The sequence below is a fragment of the Bubalus kerabau genome, chromosome 14 (genome assembly GCF_029407905.1).
Source record: "Bubalus kerabau isolate K-KA32 ecotype Philippines breed swamp buffalo chromosome 14, PCC_UOA_SB_1v2, whole genome shotgun sequence".
Lineage (NCBI taxonomy): Eukaryota > Metazoa > Chordata > Mammalia > Artiodactyla > Bovidae > Bubalus > Bubalus kerabau.
Window position 1 is genome coordinate 32,963,895 of NC_073637.1, and position 20,331 is coordinate 32,984,225.

The window sequence follows — 20,331 nt, forward strand, 5'->3', positions numbered from 1 at the left end:
CGGCTGGCCTTCAAAGTACTTTAATCTCCTGCCCGACTGACTCTTCGGGAAGTAACTGCTGCGCTCGGTGAAGGAGCCCTGGTCCAGAAGGAGAATGCAGGAAGACAGGAGCGGACTGGGAATTTCGCCCAGATAAATGAGTAGTCAACGGTAGAAGGTGACCTTCTCTCGCAAGAGAGCCGGGAGGAAGTGGGGAACCGCACTGCAGGACCTTCTAGCAGTTACAACTCCTCTAGAGGTTTCAAGTCTAATACCTATGAAATGCTCAGTTCAAGCAGCATGAAAGTAGATTAACTACAGTAACGATTAGAAATGGTAAAGGATGCAAATTTGCAAGGTAACATGCTCTACTGCATAGAGCACGAAACCACATGTTAATATTGTAACAGACTTATATTTTGCTATTTTGAAAATTTACGCATCAGTTTTTGCAAATCAGAGATGCAGGTGCAAATGTGTACTAAGAAGAGCTTCCATGCACTACTTTCAAAACTTAAAAACACCTGGCTTTTTATAGTTCCTTTTTCTCAAAGTATGGATTCTGGTAAGGTAAAACAGCCTTTCTTTCAAATCATTCCTTACTATGTCGCTAGTTCACTTAAAAAAGAAAACCTAATTTAGAAAGTAATGTCTTTTGAAAACAATGTTTTCTTTACTCTTGGGCCATGCATTACTCCGCTTATTTACATCCTAACAAGAAACAGAGTTTCTGCTATGTTTTAGGCTGTAGTCGGTTTTATACAGAATACTATTTTAGAGCTTGAAGAGAGTTATTTTAGATTTTGACAGCAAAGCGAATTCTTTTCATTTTAGAGATAGAGAAAAATATAATTCCTCAGAAAGATAACATTGCAGATTCATGTAAATTACTTACAAAAAAACAAAATGTGGGCTTCAAGTGGTTCACAGTATTTGAGTACACATACTCAAAGAGTCTGCCTCCAATGCGGGGAGACCCGGGTTCGATCCCTGGGTCGGAAAGATCCCCTGGAGAACGAAATGGTAACCCACTCCAATATTCTTGCCTGGAGAATCCCATGGACAGAGGAGCCTGGCGGGCTACAGTCCACGGGGTCGCAAAGAGTCGGACACGACTGAGCGACTTCACTTCACTTCACTTAAAGATACCATAACCTGTGACTTGTTTTTTTTTTTTTAATCAAAACATATCTTTAGTAAATTTACTTCTCAAAACTCAATAATGAGAAAAGCAATAAAAAATGGGAAATTAGGGCAGACACTTCACCAAAAAAGATATACAAATGGCAAATAGGTAGCATGGAGAGGTGCTCCACATCATTAATCATTAGAGAAATGCAAAGTAAAAGCTCAGGAGGTACCACTGAACAGCTTTTAGAATGGGAGGGGAAATGCTGTACTAGTGTTGGTGGAAATGAAGAGGCTGAGCAAATATAACTTGCATACATTGCTGATAGGAACGCAAATGAAACGGCCACTTTGGAAAACAGATGTTTACAGTGGCTTTATTTGTAATCACCAAAAGCTGAAAACACAAGGAACATTGTCACACATGTACTCCTCAGCACCCCAGGAGTTCGTTTTGAATAGTCTGTAAATGCTTCCCAAGTCTTTCCACGCAAGTATAGGGGAAAATACCACACGGGGTGAAGGCTGGGGACGAGTGCTGGAAATTTCCTTGAAAACTGTCTTAGCTTTAAAAACTCATTTGTAACTATAAAAATGAGTTTTAATTATGTACTGATTTACTTTCTCACTCCAAATCTTTAAATAAATCACCTCATTATTGCTAATAGTAAATAAATGAGCAGAAGGTACACCATGCTTATCTTTCACATGACTGTACCAGCTTCTTATCCTAGAAAGGCCAAGTACCCCAAAGATTTGCCAGTGTTAGTGTGAAAAGCTTATGCTGGTTTAATATAGTACCTAATACACTGTAGTTTCAATAGAGCTGTATCAACCATTTCCATGATTAGATTTTTGTCTAACTATTGTTAGCTTGTCCAGCCCCTAGAATAGTGATGCACTCAGATGCGCAATATAACTGCAAAATGAATGGAAAAATATAAATAAGTACATAAGTAAATATGCTTATCAGGATGCAAAATGTACAAATTAAACCAGATTTGAAATACCATTTTATGACTACTGAGGTAGCAAAATTTTTCTAAATCCTGCCAACAAAGTTTGAATAATTCTTTGATGTATTAAAACTGGTGTAATCCTTTTGGAAAGCAGTACAGAGCAAAAGCCATAAATGTGTGCATAGCCTTTGACAAAAATTTAGCTTGAGAAATATAATTCAATTCAAGCAAAAAAGATGGGCTTCAACGCTAATAGTAGTATATTCCATTAGAACACAAGTTTGGAAGCATTCACATTTTTAGACTAGTTTAAATGGTTTGTCAGCAGTAAAAAAAAAAAAAAAAATGTATAGCCAATAAAAAATAGTGTAATATTAAGGCAGTGCCATTAAACGGCTATTACACTACTAGGTCCTCCTTGGTGCTTCACATGCATTAGTCTTAGGTAACATCCACAATTGCTATAATCGTAACAACCCTATGAGATAGTTACTGTTATTTTCATCCACTTTATAAATAAGGAAAATCAGGTACCAAAAGGTTAATTTGTCCAGGGGCATACCTTGACAGAACCAAGATTTAAATTAGAACCCAAACTCTAAATCACTCTACTACCTTAATATCTATGGGCATTCAACTATAAGTATAGTGTAGGTGTAGAGATAGTGTGATATAGTGCACAGAAATAGCAGAACTGTATAATTAGTATGATGTCATTTACATAAACAAAAACTCAGGGGAGTGTATATGTGAAGATGTGTCTAATAGTCTAGAAGGCAATCTGTGCAGCTCTATGGAAATCACTCCAAACTGTTGAAGAATGTTTTATTTTGCAGAGAGGAATGAAACAGAAACAGAACAGGCTTTAACTTTTTACCACATGTACTTTTGTATGATTTGACTTTGTTTTTAATCATAAATTCCATGTTTCTTTTTTAATTAAAAAAAATTAGTTGATGATAAACTCTAAAAATTTCTAAAAATCCTAGAAAGAAATAGAACACATATAGATGCAATAGATGCAAGTATATAAAACTTGTTCCAGTATTGATAATGCTAAATAAGCAAGCTTTGGCAGAATAATGAAACCATATATTATGTATTCAATATGAAAACCAAATCAGGTTTAGAACTCTATTTTGAGGGAACTTCCCTGGTGGTCCAGTGGCTAAGTCTATGTATTCCCAATGCAGGGGCCTAGGTTTGATCCCTGCTCAGGGAACTAGATCCCACATGCCCTAACTAAGAATCCATGTACAGCAACTTGAGACCTGGTGCAACCAAATAAATATTTTTAGAAATAAATCTGTTTTTAATATGTAAATGTATTCTGTACAATGTCTATCTCCCCACTTTACATTTACATTACAAATCTCTACTGTATATTTAGGGTGCTATTTTAAATTTAATGGAAGTTACAAATAGAAACCATACTAACATAAGCAGCTAGAGAATTCTTAGTTTGGCTTTTAAATGCAAAAAATAAGGGTGGTTGAACTGCAAGAAAGAAATACTATAAGAAAAAAAATATTTTAAAGTATCCCAGTTTCAACTCTGTTTTCCTTGCTTCTATCCTTTTCTGGTAGATAGAATGCCACCCGCTACCCCCCAAAGAATTGATGCTTTTGGATTGTGGTGTTGGAGAAGACTCTTGAGAGTCCCTTGCACTGCAAGGAGATCCAACCAGTCCATCCTAAAGGAGATCAGTCCTGGGTGTTCATTGGAAGGACTGATGTTGAAGCTGAAACTCCCAATACTTTGGCCACCTGATGCAAAGAGCTGACTCATTTGAAAAGACCCTGATGCTGGGAAAGATTGAGGGCAGGAAGAGAAGGGGACAACAGAGAGTGAAATAGTTGGATGGCATCACTGACTCGATGGACATGGGTTTGGGTGGACTCCGGGAGTTGGTGATGGACGGGGAGGCCTGGCATGCTGTGGTCCATGGGGTCGCAGAGTCAGACACGACTGAGCCGACTGAACTGAACCCCCCAAATATGTCCACTTCCTAACTCCCAGAACCTGTGAGCATATTACCTTAGTGGCAAAAGAGACTTTGCAGATATAATTAAAGATCTTGACAGTTTGGAATATCTACATGGACCTAGTGTAATCACAAATGTCCTTTAAGAGTACAGGATGTAAGCAGAAGAGTCTGAGAAATTGAAGATGTTACACTGTTAGCTTTAAAAATAAAGAAAAGGGTCATGAGCCCAGGAATGCAAACAGCTTCTAGGAAGTAGGAAGTCAGGGAAACGGATTCTCCTCGAGGCTCCAGAAAGGAACACAGCCCTGCTAACACCTTAATCTTTGTCCAGGGACATGCTGTCTGTACCTCTGATCTCCAGAACCTTAGAATAGTAAGTTTGTATTGTTTTAAGCCACTAAATTTGTGGTGATTTGTTACAGCAATAGTAATACAATAAGAGAAATAGGAAACTACCTGCTCTGAAATTTTCAACATTTTTGACCTGGCATAATAAAAATGGTGCTTTCTCTTCAAAAAGTAATCTTTCACAGTATGTAAATTTTAGCTCTTACTTACAGCAAATGAGCCTACTAGCTGAGGATTTTAAACGAAAGTTAGGAATCCAAGATAAGGGAGAGGGTACTTCCCAAAGGGAAGTCAATTTAGAAAATTTTGGGAAATCTGTGGTGATTGAAGGTTGTTACTGTCATTCAGACTGCCAGGCCTAGAAACAGAAAAATGAGATTGAACAAGGAAAAACTATGTTGAGTTCCGGTCCAAGTTCAAACAGGCAGTTAAGTGAAAAAGCTGATAATTATTTAAGCCTGGAACCAACTCCTTTTTACTTATAAACCCAAGTATTCAAAGTATCAGGGGATTTTGCACGCTTTTAAAATCACTGACTATATCCAGAAGCACAACTACTATGTTAACCAGGGCAAGAGTGTATTTTACTTTATTCAGACTTAAGAGTTGTTTGCCTATTTTAGAAAATCACACCAGTGAAGGTATTAAGACACTCAAGATTTTAAGACACTAATACAGCCCACCGGTATCTATTTGCAGCTATTGTCTACATATATATCAGTTGGATTAGTTGTGCTTCAGAGAGGTTTTATTATAAATCTCTTCTGTTTCTCATAGGTAGAGCATTCAATTGGCTTTTTAAATTACCTGAATTTTATTTCAGTAGGATATAAGGACTAGAATATATTATTATAAAAGGGGGATACCGGCTCCAGGAGGGTTGAAAGTATTTATCTAAATATTATCTGAAATCCATCCATATTCCTCTTGTATCTGCAGTATTTTGTTCTTTCCTTTCAAACATTTTGTGGAGGGAAGGGAAGCTCATATTTCTTAAAACGTGTCTTGATTCCCAATTAGTCTTAAGTCTTTTCACAATCTAACCTTTACCACCATCACACCATTGAAATTGTGGCTGTAAAAGTCACCAACCCCTATTAAAACCAATGGACACTTGAAGAAAGAAAGCTGTTTTGCCTGATCTTTCTATAGGATTTGACGCTGTTACTCCCTTTTGCTTGAAACTTTGGAAGGGACGGGCTCATACCCATGTCCTTTGTGTCATCAGCATATGCCGCCAGCGAGTGAGACCACGATGACACAGTCACCCGAACAAGACAGTAACAACTGTTAACAGCTTGTAGTAGAAATGGAGGTCTTCAGAAGCTCCACGACTCGCCTTAGGTCAGAATGTTATTAGTCACAGAGCGCAGACTGTCAGTTCAGATTTCCAATGTTGCGTGTGGTCATAAAGCTCTTGCCTAAAAACTGAAACACATTACCATTCAGTTTTTAGCTCATTAATTATATACCACAAATAAAGCAAAGTTTAACATAATGTTATGCCCTGAAAGTGAATTCACTCAGTTGTGTCAGACTCTTTTGTGACCCCATGGACTGTAGCCTACCAGGCTCTGCTGTCCATGGCATTTCCAGGCAAGAGTACTGGGGTGGGTTGCCATTTCCTTCTCCAGATCTTCCCAACCCAGGGATCAAACTCGGGTCTCCCGAATTGGAGGCAGACTCTTTACTGTCTGAGCCACCAGGGAAGCCCTAGGTATGATTTATCCCATTTAAATGGCAACTGAGCTCGAGTTACATTGATGAGTAAATAACAGTAATAGCAAACATTTTACAGTTTACTCTGTCAGTGAAAGTCACTCAGTCGTGCCCAACTCTGCAACCCCATGGACTACACAGTCCTTGGAATTCTCCAGGCCAGAATACTGAAGTGGGTAGCCGTTTCCTTCTCCAGGGGATCTTCCCAATCCAGGGATCAAACCCAGGTCTCCCACATTGCAGGCAGACTCTTTACCAGCTGAACCACCAGGGAAGCCCTTACTATGTCAAGCACTGTTCTAATCATCTGATATGTGTTCACTGGTTTTATCCTCACAAAAACTCCAGGAGCAGATGTTATTATTATCATCCCAGAGATGAAACTGAAGCACAAGGGTCACATAGTAAAGAGTTGCCAGGGCTCAGATCTATAAGGCTATTCACTGACTACTAAGTTAACAGTCTAACAAAATGGACATTAAGCACATACCTTAAAATTTAAAATACCAGTTGTGTTGATTGTTAAGCTATACAAGTGTTATTTAATACTATTTTCTATATTTTCCTTCATTATCTCTAGCATTAAAAAACACAAAAACAAGTTCTGTTTATTAGAACATCTTTAACAAATGTGATTTGTTAATCATGTGATTCAGTAAGCATCACATGACCCAATTATGTAATATGTCTAAGGAAACTTTGCTCTTTTCTAATTAGATCCATTTCATTTGCACTGAAATCTGCATTAAGGGGAGAAATCACTGTCCCTATATGATACTCCACTGAAGGAAGTTTTTTTAAAAAAAACTTTATTATACTAAGAATTCCTTTATAAAACTGAACTATATTTTCATGCATTTTAATAATTAGGTATGATTCCAGGAAACTAAAGAATAAAAAGTTAATATGGAGAAGTTGAGGGGGAAATCAGTATGTATTAACTTACAGTTTTATTACTGATATAAAATTTTCAAATACTGTACAGTGAGGTGTGTTGTAGAACTCTATATAGATAGGATATACTATCACCAATTATTACTCAAGTGTAATATATACAGCAATCACAAAGTCAGAAAATAATGGATAACAGCCAGTGCCTTAGGGATGGTAGAATATCTATACTATTTTATTCAGCAGTTAAAGCACTTGCTACTTAATTTTTTCTAAATATTTACACTATTACACTTATTTTTACATATTCTAAATAACATTTCCCTCCAAAAAGCAGATCCTCCAGCTCTTGGCACTAATTCTCAAAGTCAAATGAACCTAAAAATACTGATAACCTTTTCAAGCTTTTATTGCTCTACCACAGGCATAAAAGCTCAGGAAGGGACTTGTGCATTCTAAAGAAAAGTATGCAGTACCTTAAAATTTCAAATACTAAGTAATTGATACTCACAAGCACATAACATCAACTAAAACTTTTTACTAGTTTTCCTTTTCTTTTACAAGAGAATAATCATCGTATTAATATTATACTACAAAAGCATGTAGATTCCATAATTTAAAAAAATTAAATGTCAGATATACAAGTAATGGCATTTTCTCCAATAATTCACAATTTTTACAATTTCTGCTATTTTGGAACAAATGTTAAAATTCCCACGATTTAAGTATCATTAAATATGAATTGAAACACTTAGCATCTCAAAGAGTTATTAAGAATGGCAGAACTTACAATTAACTATAAATCTTACATTGGTAATATAGCTCCCGTTTTTGTTAAGTAAACATTCTACTGTGGTGTTTTCAAGTGAATACTTCTGGTTTGAAAAATTATATTGTGAAGAGCCTGAGGTTGTGCAATTTTGTTAAATTACATGATAACCTTGACATGTAGGATATATCTATACCCCAGCTTAGAGTATGTATCTGTTACTCTTATAAAAGGTGATTTTAAAGTCATATTAAATGATGAATGGAGTTTAATTCAGTTCTGCAAAAGCTTTTATGAAAATCTTAATATGGAAACTTTGTTCTGAGAACCATGAATCTTAAAATTCTGCTCTGCGGTATTTTATGTATGGACCAATTAAAATTCTTGTTGAAAAATAAAAACAAAATGGTACTGATATTCTGAAATAAACATTTTATATTGTCACTGTATTGACCAAAGCTTAAAGACAGAAATTACAAGTTTATTTCATACCTAAAGGTTAGTTATTAGTGAGGTCTAAATTTTTTAGAGAAATGTTCACTAGCAGCCAGTTAGTAGTTAACTACATAAAATAATACTGTTATAAATTTTGCATTTAGTAGCTAACAAGTGATGTCAGTACAATTCTCAAAAACCTGTCATTAGTCGTGAGTTGCTAGCAAGTGATCTTCCCTGAGGTAAGAGATCATATGCAAAAGTTTGCTAATTTCCAATAAAGTTAGATTCTTAAAAATAATGGCAATGAGGACCTGTGTGGCTAGGAACCATAGATGCATTTCAGATTGGCATCTTAATTGCAAACAGACTTGATTGCAAAAAACCAAACTAAAACTCATCAGATTTAAAGCAAATTTCACAGTAAATAGCACTTGCTAAATGTCTCAGTTCTTTAGCTTAACTTTTCCAATAAAATACCTGAAATACAGTGAAAGGAGGGGAAATGGGCCTTAGACTTGCTCTTTAGTTCCTGAGTAACCCTTCCCTGGGTGTTCATTATATTCTAGCTCATAATATTTGACAGTATCTTGTTTTCTTCGATTTCAACCAGTTTCTCACACCAGTATTCTAGAGACACATCATCTTCAACTCTACCTGGACTGCAGGTCATCAATGCAATCTTGGTATGACTAACTACGCTTCAACTTTCAGTTAAACACTGCAAATGTCATTTAACTATAGGACTGAATTAAGAGTTACGTTTCATGGAGAGCTAAGAAAATATTTTAACTAATTTATGATCCCCAGTTTAGACTCAAAGTTGTGGCAATCACAAAAGGTAGTTCTAAAAATCATTCCTGTAATTTATGTATTTGATGATGGTAACCATATGGAAGGACAAATAATGATAGTCTAGAACTTAAAGAAATTCTAAGACTTTTTTGTGAAGATTCCTGGCCCACTTCTCAAATCCATTAATTCCTGCAGCCGTATCTCAGTTGATTTAAAATAATGTCAAGAAACCTGACCATTCTCAGCATCAAGCTTTTTATTATCAAGGGAGAACCCAAACTATTATTAAAATATTCACACCTAAACCAGCTTCTAAACAGCACTGCCGTAGCAAGAGAAATTAATACTGTTGTTAGAGATTGAGCCTGCCTTCTACTATCCACAGGTACATTCTAACTTGACTAAAGGGAGATAAAATGTGTAGCTGATGTTTTTACTTTAAGCTATGAAATGTATTTGTCAGTTATCAAACATACTGAGCCACAGGTGAAGAAAATATTTGTTAAAGAAAAGGTGATTATATCGTTTACCTGGAAGCAATGCATTTGTTTGTGAAAGTTTTCCTGTATTTAAACTAAAAAAAAAAGCGGGGGGGGGGGGGGGGGGAGTTGTTCAGTGGCTGAAAAAGCCAAAAATAATTATAGTGGTTAGTGATATCTGTAATTTTTAAATTTAATACAGAGAAGTCACCTGCATTAACTAAATGGGAAATACTATTTGGGAGCCACAGTTCTTTATGTAAAACTAATACACAATATAAAAGTTCTAAAATTTCCTTCTATTTATAGACATAGAGAAAGGTATTTGAAAGTAAATTTAGAAGAATGGAGATAAAATATGATTTTAAACAGGTGATAATGTGATAAAACCCAAATGTGTATCTTGCTCAGATATCACCTGCAAAATGTCTGAGGTTTCCATTCTTTCCCTATTCAAAACGGAGTAGTTTGTTTAATAAGTGGATTCAGGCAGAGACACTTTCATAGAAAGAAACCAAAACCTCCCTTATTTGGAAACACAAGTACTGTCTATATTCCTTATGAGTCAATTTGCTGAGATTTTTAAACACCCGATAACATACTTTCTGATATACATTTTCTTAAAATGGAAACGGTCCTGCATCTATCACACGAGCAAACAGAGACAGCCAGGCTTTGAATGCTCTAGATAAGAGATTGTATTAACATACATTTTGTCTTTCATCCATTCAAATTCAACTTAATTTCAGTGAACAAAGGAAAAAGATGGATTAACGTGTACATTTCAGAATACAGATTTGCAGAATAGGATAAAATAGCGCGATGCCAATCTCAGGATAAACATTCTTTAAGGAGTAAACATGAAAGCTGCTTCTTGAGGAAACAGGCACTAAAGGTTTGATGAGTACACTATTTAAGCAAATGCCCAGTTGATCAGGGTATGATGCAGTCAAGTTTGCATCCAAATCCAAGAGAAGCTAACAAATGAAGAAAATATAATGGACTCTAAGAAAAAAAAAAAAGGAAACATTTTTGGTTCAGAGGGGCTCAAAGACATTTAGCATATACAAACTTAAATACCATTGATCAAAATTGTAGAACAATGTAACCCATTCATAAAGATAAATTCTTATTTATAAATTCTCTGTGAATCTGACAAACTCTGAAAATTAGAGATTAACTACTGCTACCATTATTTTTTTACTTATTTTTCTACCACACTTTGCAATCAACTTTTCTGCAAGATTAAAGAACAAAAATTTGGTGGTACTTGACCAGGCCAGGATTCAAAATAATGGTAACATATTATCAACACCAGAGCACACAATTGGCTGTGTTGGCTCAGACAGCAACATTACTGAATCACATTGACTTTATCATTCTAGAATAGATACTTTCCCCCAAGCTTGCTCAAATCAGCAAAATGTTATGTATCATTACACTACATTCTCAAGATATTTTCATGAAGAATACATATCTCTATGAATGTGTTTACGTTCACAGAAATGTCAGGATCCCAGTGTCTAACATATCCTTTATGAATTTCAAGATACAATTTAGTTCAGATAACCTTCAAATTTACATAAATCCTTTGACACGCTAATAGGTATGTGGAATGGTTATCCTGATGACATCAACATTAGCAAAATCTTATCTTCCCCCAGTTCTAGCCTTTTCAGAAATCAAACAGATATAAGAGAATCTTCATGTTTGCAACATTAAGACTTTCATAGAATTAAAATTACAAAGAACTTCCAATGAACCACATATATGGAAGTAACTCATTTTAGCAGATCTAATAACTATTTTACAGGAATTCAGAGCCAGCCTGGGCAGCAGTATATTAAAAGCTATTGCCAATCACACACTTGCTATCATGCACTGAATAACAAGATATAATCTTTGAATTATATACGTACAAGATTTTTTAATGACTAATCAAGTTATGTGGCCCAGCCAACAAATATTACATATTCACAATAAACATTCTGCCTTTATTACCCTCTAATTAAATCAAGAGTGATCCATTGGCTCAGTTGTGTTTGTCATCTCAGCATCTTGACTATCCATCTCTTCGGGCTCCTCCACGGAACTTCCCTTTTGTGCTTCTGACCTTTCAGCAAATGCTGCTTCCAGTGCCTCTGCCACACAGCCATCGGCTGTTTCTATATTCAAATTTTCAGTGTCACCAGTTGGAGAAAAAGATTCAGGTGAGCCAGTCTGAAGACTCCCAGACTTCACAGAAGAACTCACAGTTTCCACTTTCCTTTGAGGAGGATCAGATGGTGACTGCTCTGTACTTTGATCCCGCAAGTGCTTGTCCATCGACGCCTGAATAGAAGACACCATTTCCTGCAATTTTTTCCGCTGGGCCTCAACCATATCAGGATCAAGCTGCCTGCTGTCTCTCATTGTAACTACTCCAGGAGCTATTCGAATAAGCTCACTGTTACTAGGAGCAGCTGTGAATACAGAAGGCTCTGTCTTAATGGAACTACTACTAAAGTCTGTCCCTGTCGTATGCTTCCTTACAACTGGAGTCTCCCTGGCTCTTGGGTCAAGGTGTGGGGTACTGGATGCAGTTCCTAGAGAATGCCCTTTCCCCTGAAAGGCCGTTACATTGTGAAGTTGCTCAGATTTCTTTTTCACTACTCCACCACTACCTAGTTTTAATAACCCATGTGAGGGGCTTGATTCCCTACTTCTTGTAGTAGCCTCTGCTCGAACCTGACTTACAGCCTCTTTAACTAAATCTTCAACATCAGGACCGATGGGAAAATGTCCTGCAGCGTCCACACACAACTCCAGTCTATCTTCAGAAGCATTATAGACAAAGGTTTTGCCAGGCAGATGTGGGAAAGTACAATGCTTGCCATCAGCCATACCTTAAGAAAGGAAAAAGAATTTAACACATTAAAATCTTACTTTAAAGGTGGAGTAAAGACAATTATAATTGAAAGAGTAAACCTCCAATAATAATTTACAGGTAACAGCTTTCAAAACAAAATTAATTAGCAAATAATTTATTATACTTATTAACATAATTTAATAAATTACAACAAAAAAAGAAATACCACCATAAACCTTAAAGTAGTTCCCCAGAGGGTTTGAAATATATATATATATATATATATATATATATATATATATATATCATTAACCTATTACAAAGTTAGGAAAGTTAGTCTTGAAACAAACAGCTGAGTTTAATAAAAAAAAAAAAAACTAGCACTAGTGTTAGTAAAGCATTTGCTTAGAGTAAAGCAATAAGAAAATGGACTTTCATTTAATAAAATTCAAATTATAAACTTTAAAAATTCCTGTAAGGGCAAAGTGTTATATACATACACATGTTGCATAATACTGAATTAAAAATCATAGTAATTCTATTAAATTACAGAATACCAGAATAAAAAGTTTCCTCTGGGTGTACATATGTATTTTTCACAAATATAAAAAGTATGAACTTTCAAAATAAGATATTCCATAATTAAAGTAGTCAATATGGGGGCACATTTAGGAAAGTTAACATTAAGGCTTAAGTATAATTGCAAAGACTTAAGTATAACTGCAAGAATTGACATCTGGTCACAATAAATTAATAATATCTTCTTCAACTCCTCTGAAATAGCTGTATTTCATGTTACAACTCTTATTCTTCTCTGGCAGATGAGAACCACCAAAATAAGAGTGAGTTGTCAATGCACCTCAAATGGCCCAGTGTGATATGCTTTCTTATAGTCAACTGATGCAGCAGTAGAGGGTAAGAACTTTAAAGCAGGCTTCCCTTCATTTTCCAGCTGAGTTTGGTCTCACTACGTGGTACTTCAAATGTTTACACTTTTTCCAGCCTGGGCATAAAAAAACTGCATTCGTGTTTTAAGCTATCCAATATCTTTTTACATGTTAAGTTTGTATACTGTAAGTATACTCCAAATATGCAAAAATCAGACTTTTCAAATTTTATGAAACCATAGATTTTTCTATGTTTAAAAAAATGAAAGAGAATTTATAATAATATATGGGTATGTTTATAGCAAAATATAAAGCCAAAAGCAAACTAGTTTAAAATGAAGGAGACTGTTAGCAAGTACTATGGAAATTCAGAGAGGGGAAGGATGAGTGATATCTGGAATGCTTTGTGGGCATTAGGTAGTCTTATAAGTATTAAGAATAGTTTCTTCCTTTCTGAAAAAAGCTACAGAATGAGAGTAAGTTCAAATAAACATTCATTTTGGCGGTAAGTTAAAGATCCAACGAGAATTTCCTCTTAGCAGTACAACATTTTTGGCAGAAAAACTAACAAAAATAGATGGACAAACTTTAAAATCAGAGATGTCTAAATCATACCTTTCAGAGTACAACCCTGAAATCAGTTTTACCTTCTACCAATCCCCTACCTCAGAGATCTGTAAGCCATGGCCTAGGAAATAAAGGTAGCAAAGAAGACAGACTTTGGAATGGTAAGGCCAGGGATTCCCCGGAGCAAAGGTTTTACACAGTTATTTCAACAGAGAACAGCTACTGAGTCTCACTATGTGCCAGGAACTAAAGTAGACCCGAAGATTAAAAAATAAAATATAATTCTTAGGAGATGGATATAAATAGATAATTATAACACAATCAGGTAAGTGTAACAATGACAGTACTTCAGTTCAGTCGCTCAGTCGTGTCCGACTCTTTGCCACCCCATGAATCGCAGCACGCCAGGCCTCCCTGTCCATCACCAACTCCCGGAGTTCACTCAGACTCACGTCCATCGAGTCAGTGATGCCATCCAGCCAGCTCATCCTCTGTCGTCCCCTTCTCCTCCTGCCCCAATCCTCCCCAGCATCAGAGTCTTTTCCAGTGAGTCAACTCTTCGCATGAGGTGGCCAAAGTACTGGAGTTTCAGCTTTAGCATCATTCCTTCCAAAGAAAACCCAGGGCTGATCTCCTTTAGAAAGGACTGGTTGGATCTCCTTGCAGTCCAAGGGACTCTCAACAACACCACAGTTCAAAAGCATCAATTCTTCGGCGCTCACCTTTCTTCACAGTCCAACTCTCACAGCCATACATGACCACTGGAAAAACCATGGCCTTGACTAGACAGAACTTTGTTGGCAAAGTAATGTCTCTGCTTTTTAATATGCTGTCTAGGTTGGTCATAACTTTTCTTCCAAGGAGTACGCGTCTTTTAATTTCATGGCTGCAGTCACCATCTGTAGTGATTTTGGAGCCCCCCAAAATAAAGTCTGACACTGTTTCCACTGTTTCCCCATCTATTTCCCATGAAGTGGTGGGACCAGATGCCATGATCTTTGTTTTCTGAATGTTGAGCTTTAAGCCAACTTTTTCACTCTCCTCTTTCACCTTCATCAAGAGGCTCTTTAGTTCCTCTTCACTTTCTGCCATAAGGGTGGTGTCATCTGCATATCTGAGGTTATTGATATTTCTCCCGGCAATCTTGATTCCAGCTTGTGCTTCTTCCAGCCCAGTGTTTCTCATGATATACTCTGCATATAAGTTAAATAAGTAGGGTGACAATATACAGCCTTGACGTACTCCTTTTCCTATTTGGAACCAGTCTGTTGTTCCATGTCCAGTTCTAACTGTTGCTTCCTGACCTGCATATAGGTTTCTCAAGAGGCAGGTCAGGTGGTCTGGTATTCCCATCTCTTTCAGAATTTTCCACAGTTTATTGTGATCCACACAGTCAAAGGCTTTGGCATAGTCAATAAAGCAGAAATAGATGGTTTTCTGGAACTCTCTTGCTTTTTCCATGATCCAGCGGATGTTGGCAATTTGATCTCTGGTTCCTCTGCCTTTTCTAAAATCAGCTTGAACATTTGGAAGTTCACGGTTCATGTATTGCTGAAGCCTGGCTTGGAGAATTTTGAGCATTACTTTACTAGCGTGCAAGATGAGTGCAATTGTGCGGTAGTTTGAGCATTCTTTGGCATTGCCTTTCTTTGGGATTGGAATGAAAACTGACCTTTTCCAGTCCTGTGGCCACTGCTGAGTTTTCCAAATTTGCTGGCATATGGACTGCAGCACTTTCACAGCATCATCTTTCAGGATCTGAAATAGCTCAACTGGAATTCCATCACCTCCACTAGCTTTGTTCATAGTGATGCTTTCTAGGGCCCACTTGACTTCATACTCCAGGATGTCTGGCTCTAGGCGAGTGATCACACCATCATGATTATCTTGGTCAGGAAGATCTTTTTTGTACAGTTCTTCTGTGTATTCTTGCCACCTCTTCTTAATATCTTCTGCTTCTGTTAGGTCCATACCATTTCTGTCCTTTATCGAGCCCATCTTTGCATGAAATGTTCCCTTGGTATCTCTAATTTTCTTGAAGAGATCTCTAGTCTTTCCCATTCTGTTGTTTTCCTCTGACAGTACTTAATTCACTAATTACTTGAGGATTATATAACTCATGCAAAGCACATACCACAGTGCCTAATATACATCAGGCAGTCAACGGTTTTAATTTCTCTTAGATCAAAAGGTTTTGTAATTGCTTCCAGGTTTCTACTGTGAAGCTTTCCCTTGGCTATTCCTGGAGAGAACCATAGCACCAACACATTTATCACAGTATTACTTAACAATGAAACAATGGAAACAATCTAAGCTTTCAACAAGAAGACAGGGTTTAAGAGAACTGCGGTCTATCTACCTAACAAAAGTAATATGCAGCTACTAATACTGATATAAATAAGTAACCTATGATGCCTCAGATAGACAATAAAATATGCATGATGGTAAAATAGGAAAGTACTGTAATTACAATCATGCCCAAAAATGTATGTATAAGAGGAATATTTAGCAGTTTTAGGTCATGTTCCCCATTTCTATATTTCTAGCCTTCTTAAACTGTTAAAAAACTTTAAAATATATATCAAAAAATCAAGCAAATACTGTGTTGTGATTAAACATAATCATTTAAGCTTTACATAACTTACATAGTCCTCTGAATTTTAAGAATCAAGGTATATTAAAATTTCTATATATATATATATTATATCCACATTTCCACTGGACATATATACCAACAGACATGTGTAATTATATTTAATAGCTACATTCTTTCTTACATCAAAAAACTGGAGACTACCTAAAGTGAATCAGAACAATGGATGAATTATATTAAAATGATAATAGAATACTGTGCAGCAGTGAAAATGAACAAACTAGTTGAGCCCATGAATTTGAATGAATCTGAAAAAAGAGCTGCATAAGAGAAAGTCACAGAGAGAATGTACACAGCATAATTCCATTTTTATAAAATCCAAACAAAGCACTAAACATTGTAAGGTTAGATACCTATAAAAGTATTAAAACTAAATTTGCCATTCATCTCTGCATTTATCTCTGTATAAACATCTTTAAGGAAACTTACTATGGTTTAAGCAAATTAATTTAAAGACACCTTTCCAAATATAAACACCAGGAATATTAAAAGCTGATTTGTTATATTAGGCAATATGTCTGTTCAAACATAAATATAACCATCTATCTGTTAAGAGTAGATTTGAAAGTAAGAAAATTATGCTCTTTTCCAGTTTTTGGAGGGTAGGGGGTGTATGTTTAGGGGGTGTATGTTTAGGGGGTGAGGAGGGCATGTTACACTTTTGAGTCTTTGTTCACGGGATGAAGAAAATGATCTGCCAAATGAATCTGTCCTAAAAATACAGATAACATTTTACCACAAATATCAGATGAAATTATATTTGAAAGGTAAAATAATTTTCTGATGGTGGCCCATTTCAAATGGCTATGTGATGGTCAAAAAATAATTCTGCAAATTACAACTGGGATTAGCTAAGTAATTATTAGGTACCAGGTCGTTGGCTAACTGCTTTATGTGCACAACCTCATTTTATCCTAGTAACAATCCCAAGATTATCACACCTACTATACAAACAAAGACACTGAGGCTTAGAAATCACACTGGACTAAGCAGTAGAGCTAAAATTTGACGTTAGATGTTCTTACTCCAGAGCTCTAAACTACCTCCTAATAAGAATAAACACCACAGGTAAGATTTGAAAAATATAATGAGTCTACTGACATCTAACCCACACACAATTCACCCATTTTTAAGTGTACAGTTGCGGAGAAGGCAATGGCACCCCACTCCAGTACTCTTGCCTGGAAAATCCCAAGGATGGAGGAGCCTGGTAGGCTGCAGTCCTAAGAGGTCTTAGGGGTCGCTAAGAGTCGGACATGACTGAGCGACTTCACTTTCACTTTTCACTTTCATGCATTGGAGAAGGAAATGGCAACCCACTCAAGTGTTCTTGCCTGGAAAATCCCAGGGACGGGGGAGCCTGGTGGGCTGCCGTCTATGGGGTCGCACAGAGTCGGACACGACTGAAGTGACTTAGCAGCAGCAGCAGTGTACAGTTGAATGTTTTTTTTTTTCCAGTATATTCAGAGTTGTGTAACCATCACCACAGTGACTTTTAAAATATTTTCATCATCCCAGAAAGAAACCCTGAGCGCATTAGCAGTGCCTCCCATTTCCTTCCCCCATCCTGTTCCTGGCTCCAGGCAACCACTGATTCTGTCATTTATATGACTTTTCGTGTAAGTGAAATAATACAGTATACAGCCTTTTGTTTCTGGCTTGTTTCATGTAGCATATTTTTAAGGTTCATCCATGTAGACTGTACCAATACTTCATTCCTTCTATTGCCAACTAATATTTCATTGTATATATATGCCACATTTTACTCATCTAGTCATCAGCCGATAGACATTTGCATGCTTTCCACTTCTGACTATTATGAATAATGCTATTACAAACATTTGTGTACCAGTTTTGTGTGGACAGTGTTCATTTCTTTCTGGTGCACATGTGAAAGTGAATTGCTGGGTTGTACAGTAACTCCATCTTAAATCTTTTGAAGAAACTGCCAGACTTTCTCCCCAAGCAACTATACCATTTTACATTTTCACCACAATTTCCTTGCCAGTAGATCTTATTATCTGTCTTTTTGTCCACAGCCTTACTAGTGAGTGTAAAGTACTAGCTCATTGTGTCTTTGATTTGCAATTCCGGTTAATGATGTTGAGCATCCGTTCATGTGCTTATTGGCCATATATATATTTTCTCTGAATAATGTCTATTCAGAGTCTTTGCCCATTTTCAATCAGGTTGTCTGTCTTTTTACTGCTCAGTTCTTTATATTTTGGATACAAATCTATTACCTGATAGACAATATTCAAAATCTCTCACTCTGTGGGTTATTTCACTTTTCTGTTGGTGTTCTTTGCAGCATAAAACTTTGCTTTGTATCTACTTTTTTCTTTTGTTGCTTGTACTTTTGGTGTCATATCTAAGATTTTGCCTAATCCAAAAGCAATATGTTTTATGCCTCTGTCTTCTAAGAGCTTTCTAATTTTAGCACTTATACTCAAGTTTTTTACACAATGTGAGTTAATTTTGTATTTGGTGTGAGGCAGAGGTCAAACTTCATTACTTTACATGTGGATATTCAGCTGTCTCAGCACCATTTATTGATAAAACTATTCTTTCCCCCATTAAATTGTCTTAGCATCACAGCTAACATTTTAAAAATAATTTCAAACTGAAAACAAAAAACTATTTAGAAAACAATCAAGAGAATAATCATCCTTATACCACCCACCACAACCCTCCTACACACAAAAAACAACTGAGGGAAGTTATTTTCAGTTCTGTGAAAGACACTGCATAAGGACCCCAATTACTGGGGGCCTTATGATCAGTTACAATTAAATAATAACTTAAAAAAAACATGAACTGGTATCAATATATTTCAAAAGGTAGAAAGAAGTGACAGATGAAAAGTTAAAAAGAAAAGGATGCCAGAAAAAAAGGGGGGAGGCAGGGGGATGCTGAGAGAGAAATCTATAGCTTTAAATGCTTATAGTAGAAAAAAAATTTTATAATCAATAATCTAAGCTTCTATCTAAATAAGCTTGGAAGTACAAATTAAATCCAAAGCAAGCATAAGGAAGGAAAAGGTATACATAACAGCAGAAATCAATGAAAATGAAATCAGGAAAATATAGAGAAAACCTATGAAACCAAAGTTGTTTCTTTGAAAAGATCAATAAACTGATAAATCATTAGCTGGACTGGTCAGCAAAAGAAGAAAGGCAGAAACTGCCAATATCAGAAATGACAGAGCTATAGGCCTTACAGACATTAAAAAGACAGTAAGGCAGTATTATAAACAACTTCATGCCAATAAGACTACTAACTTAGATGAAATGGACATATTTCTTAAAGGCAAAACTAACAAAGCTTACTCAAGAAAGGGATTAACCTTAAGAGCACTTTATTAAAAAAATTAAATTCACAGTTAAAAACTGTCCTATAAAGAAAACTCCAAGAACAGATGGCTTCACTGGTAAATTCTACCATTTAAGAAAAAAATAATATCAAAGCTATAACACTTCCCAACTCTATTTTCTGAAGCCAAAATTACCCTGATTAAACAGTCATTACAAGAAAATAAGAAAACGAGATGTTTAGATGGCATCACCAACTCGATGGACTTGAGTTTAAGCAAGCCCCAGGAGCTGGTGATGGACAGGGAAGCCTGGTGTGCTGCAGTCCATGGGGTTGCAAAGAGTTGGACACAACTGAGCAACTGAACTGAACTGACAAGAAAACCACATACCAGTATGCCTCATGAAAATGCTCACAAAAACACTCAACAAAATACTAGCAGTTGGAATCCAGAATGTGATGTTGGTTCAACATTCAAAAATAAATCAATGTAATTCACACTACCACCAAACTAAAGAGAAAAGCCTTAAAATATTATTTCAACAGATGCAGGGAAAGAGCATCTGATAATATTC

The 20,331-nt window shown here is 36.2% G+C and overlaps 1 protein-coding gene across 1 annotated transcript in view; it reads right to left on the minus strand.

Moving 5' to 3' along the window:
- Positions 1 to 7,642: 7,642 nt before the first annotated feature.
- VCPIP1 (valosin containing protein interacting protein 1) overlaps positions 7,643 to 20,331 on the minus strand; it is a 28,454-nt gene continuing 15,765 nt past the window's right edge. The window contains exon 3 of the mRNA XM_055546144.1: positions 7,643 to 12,374. Within this exon, the coding sequence (XP_055402119.1) occupies positions 11,503 to 12,374 (872 nt within the window). The 3' untranslated portion in view covers positions 7,643 to 11,502. The remainder of the gene's footprint in view (positions 12,375 to 20,331) is intronic.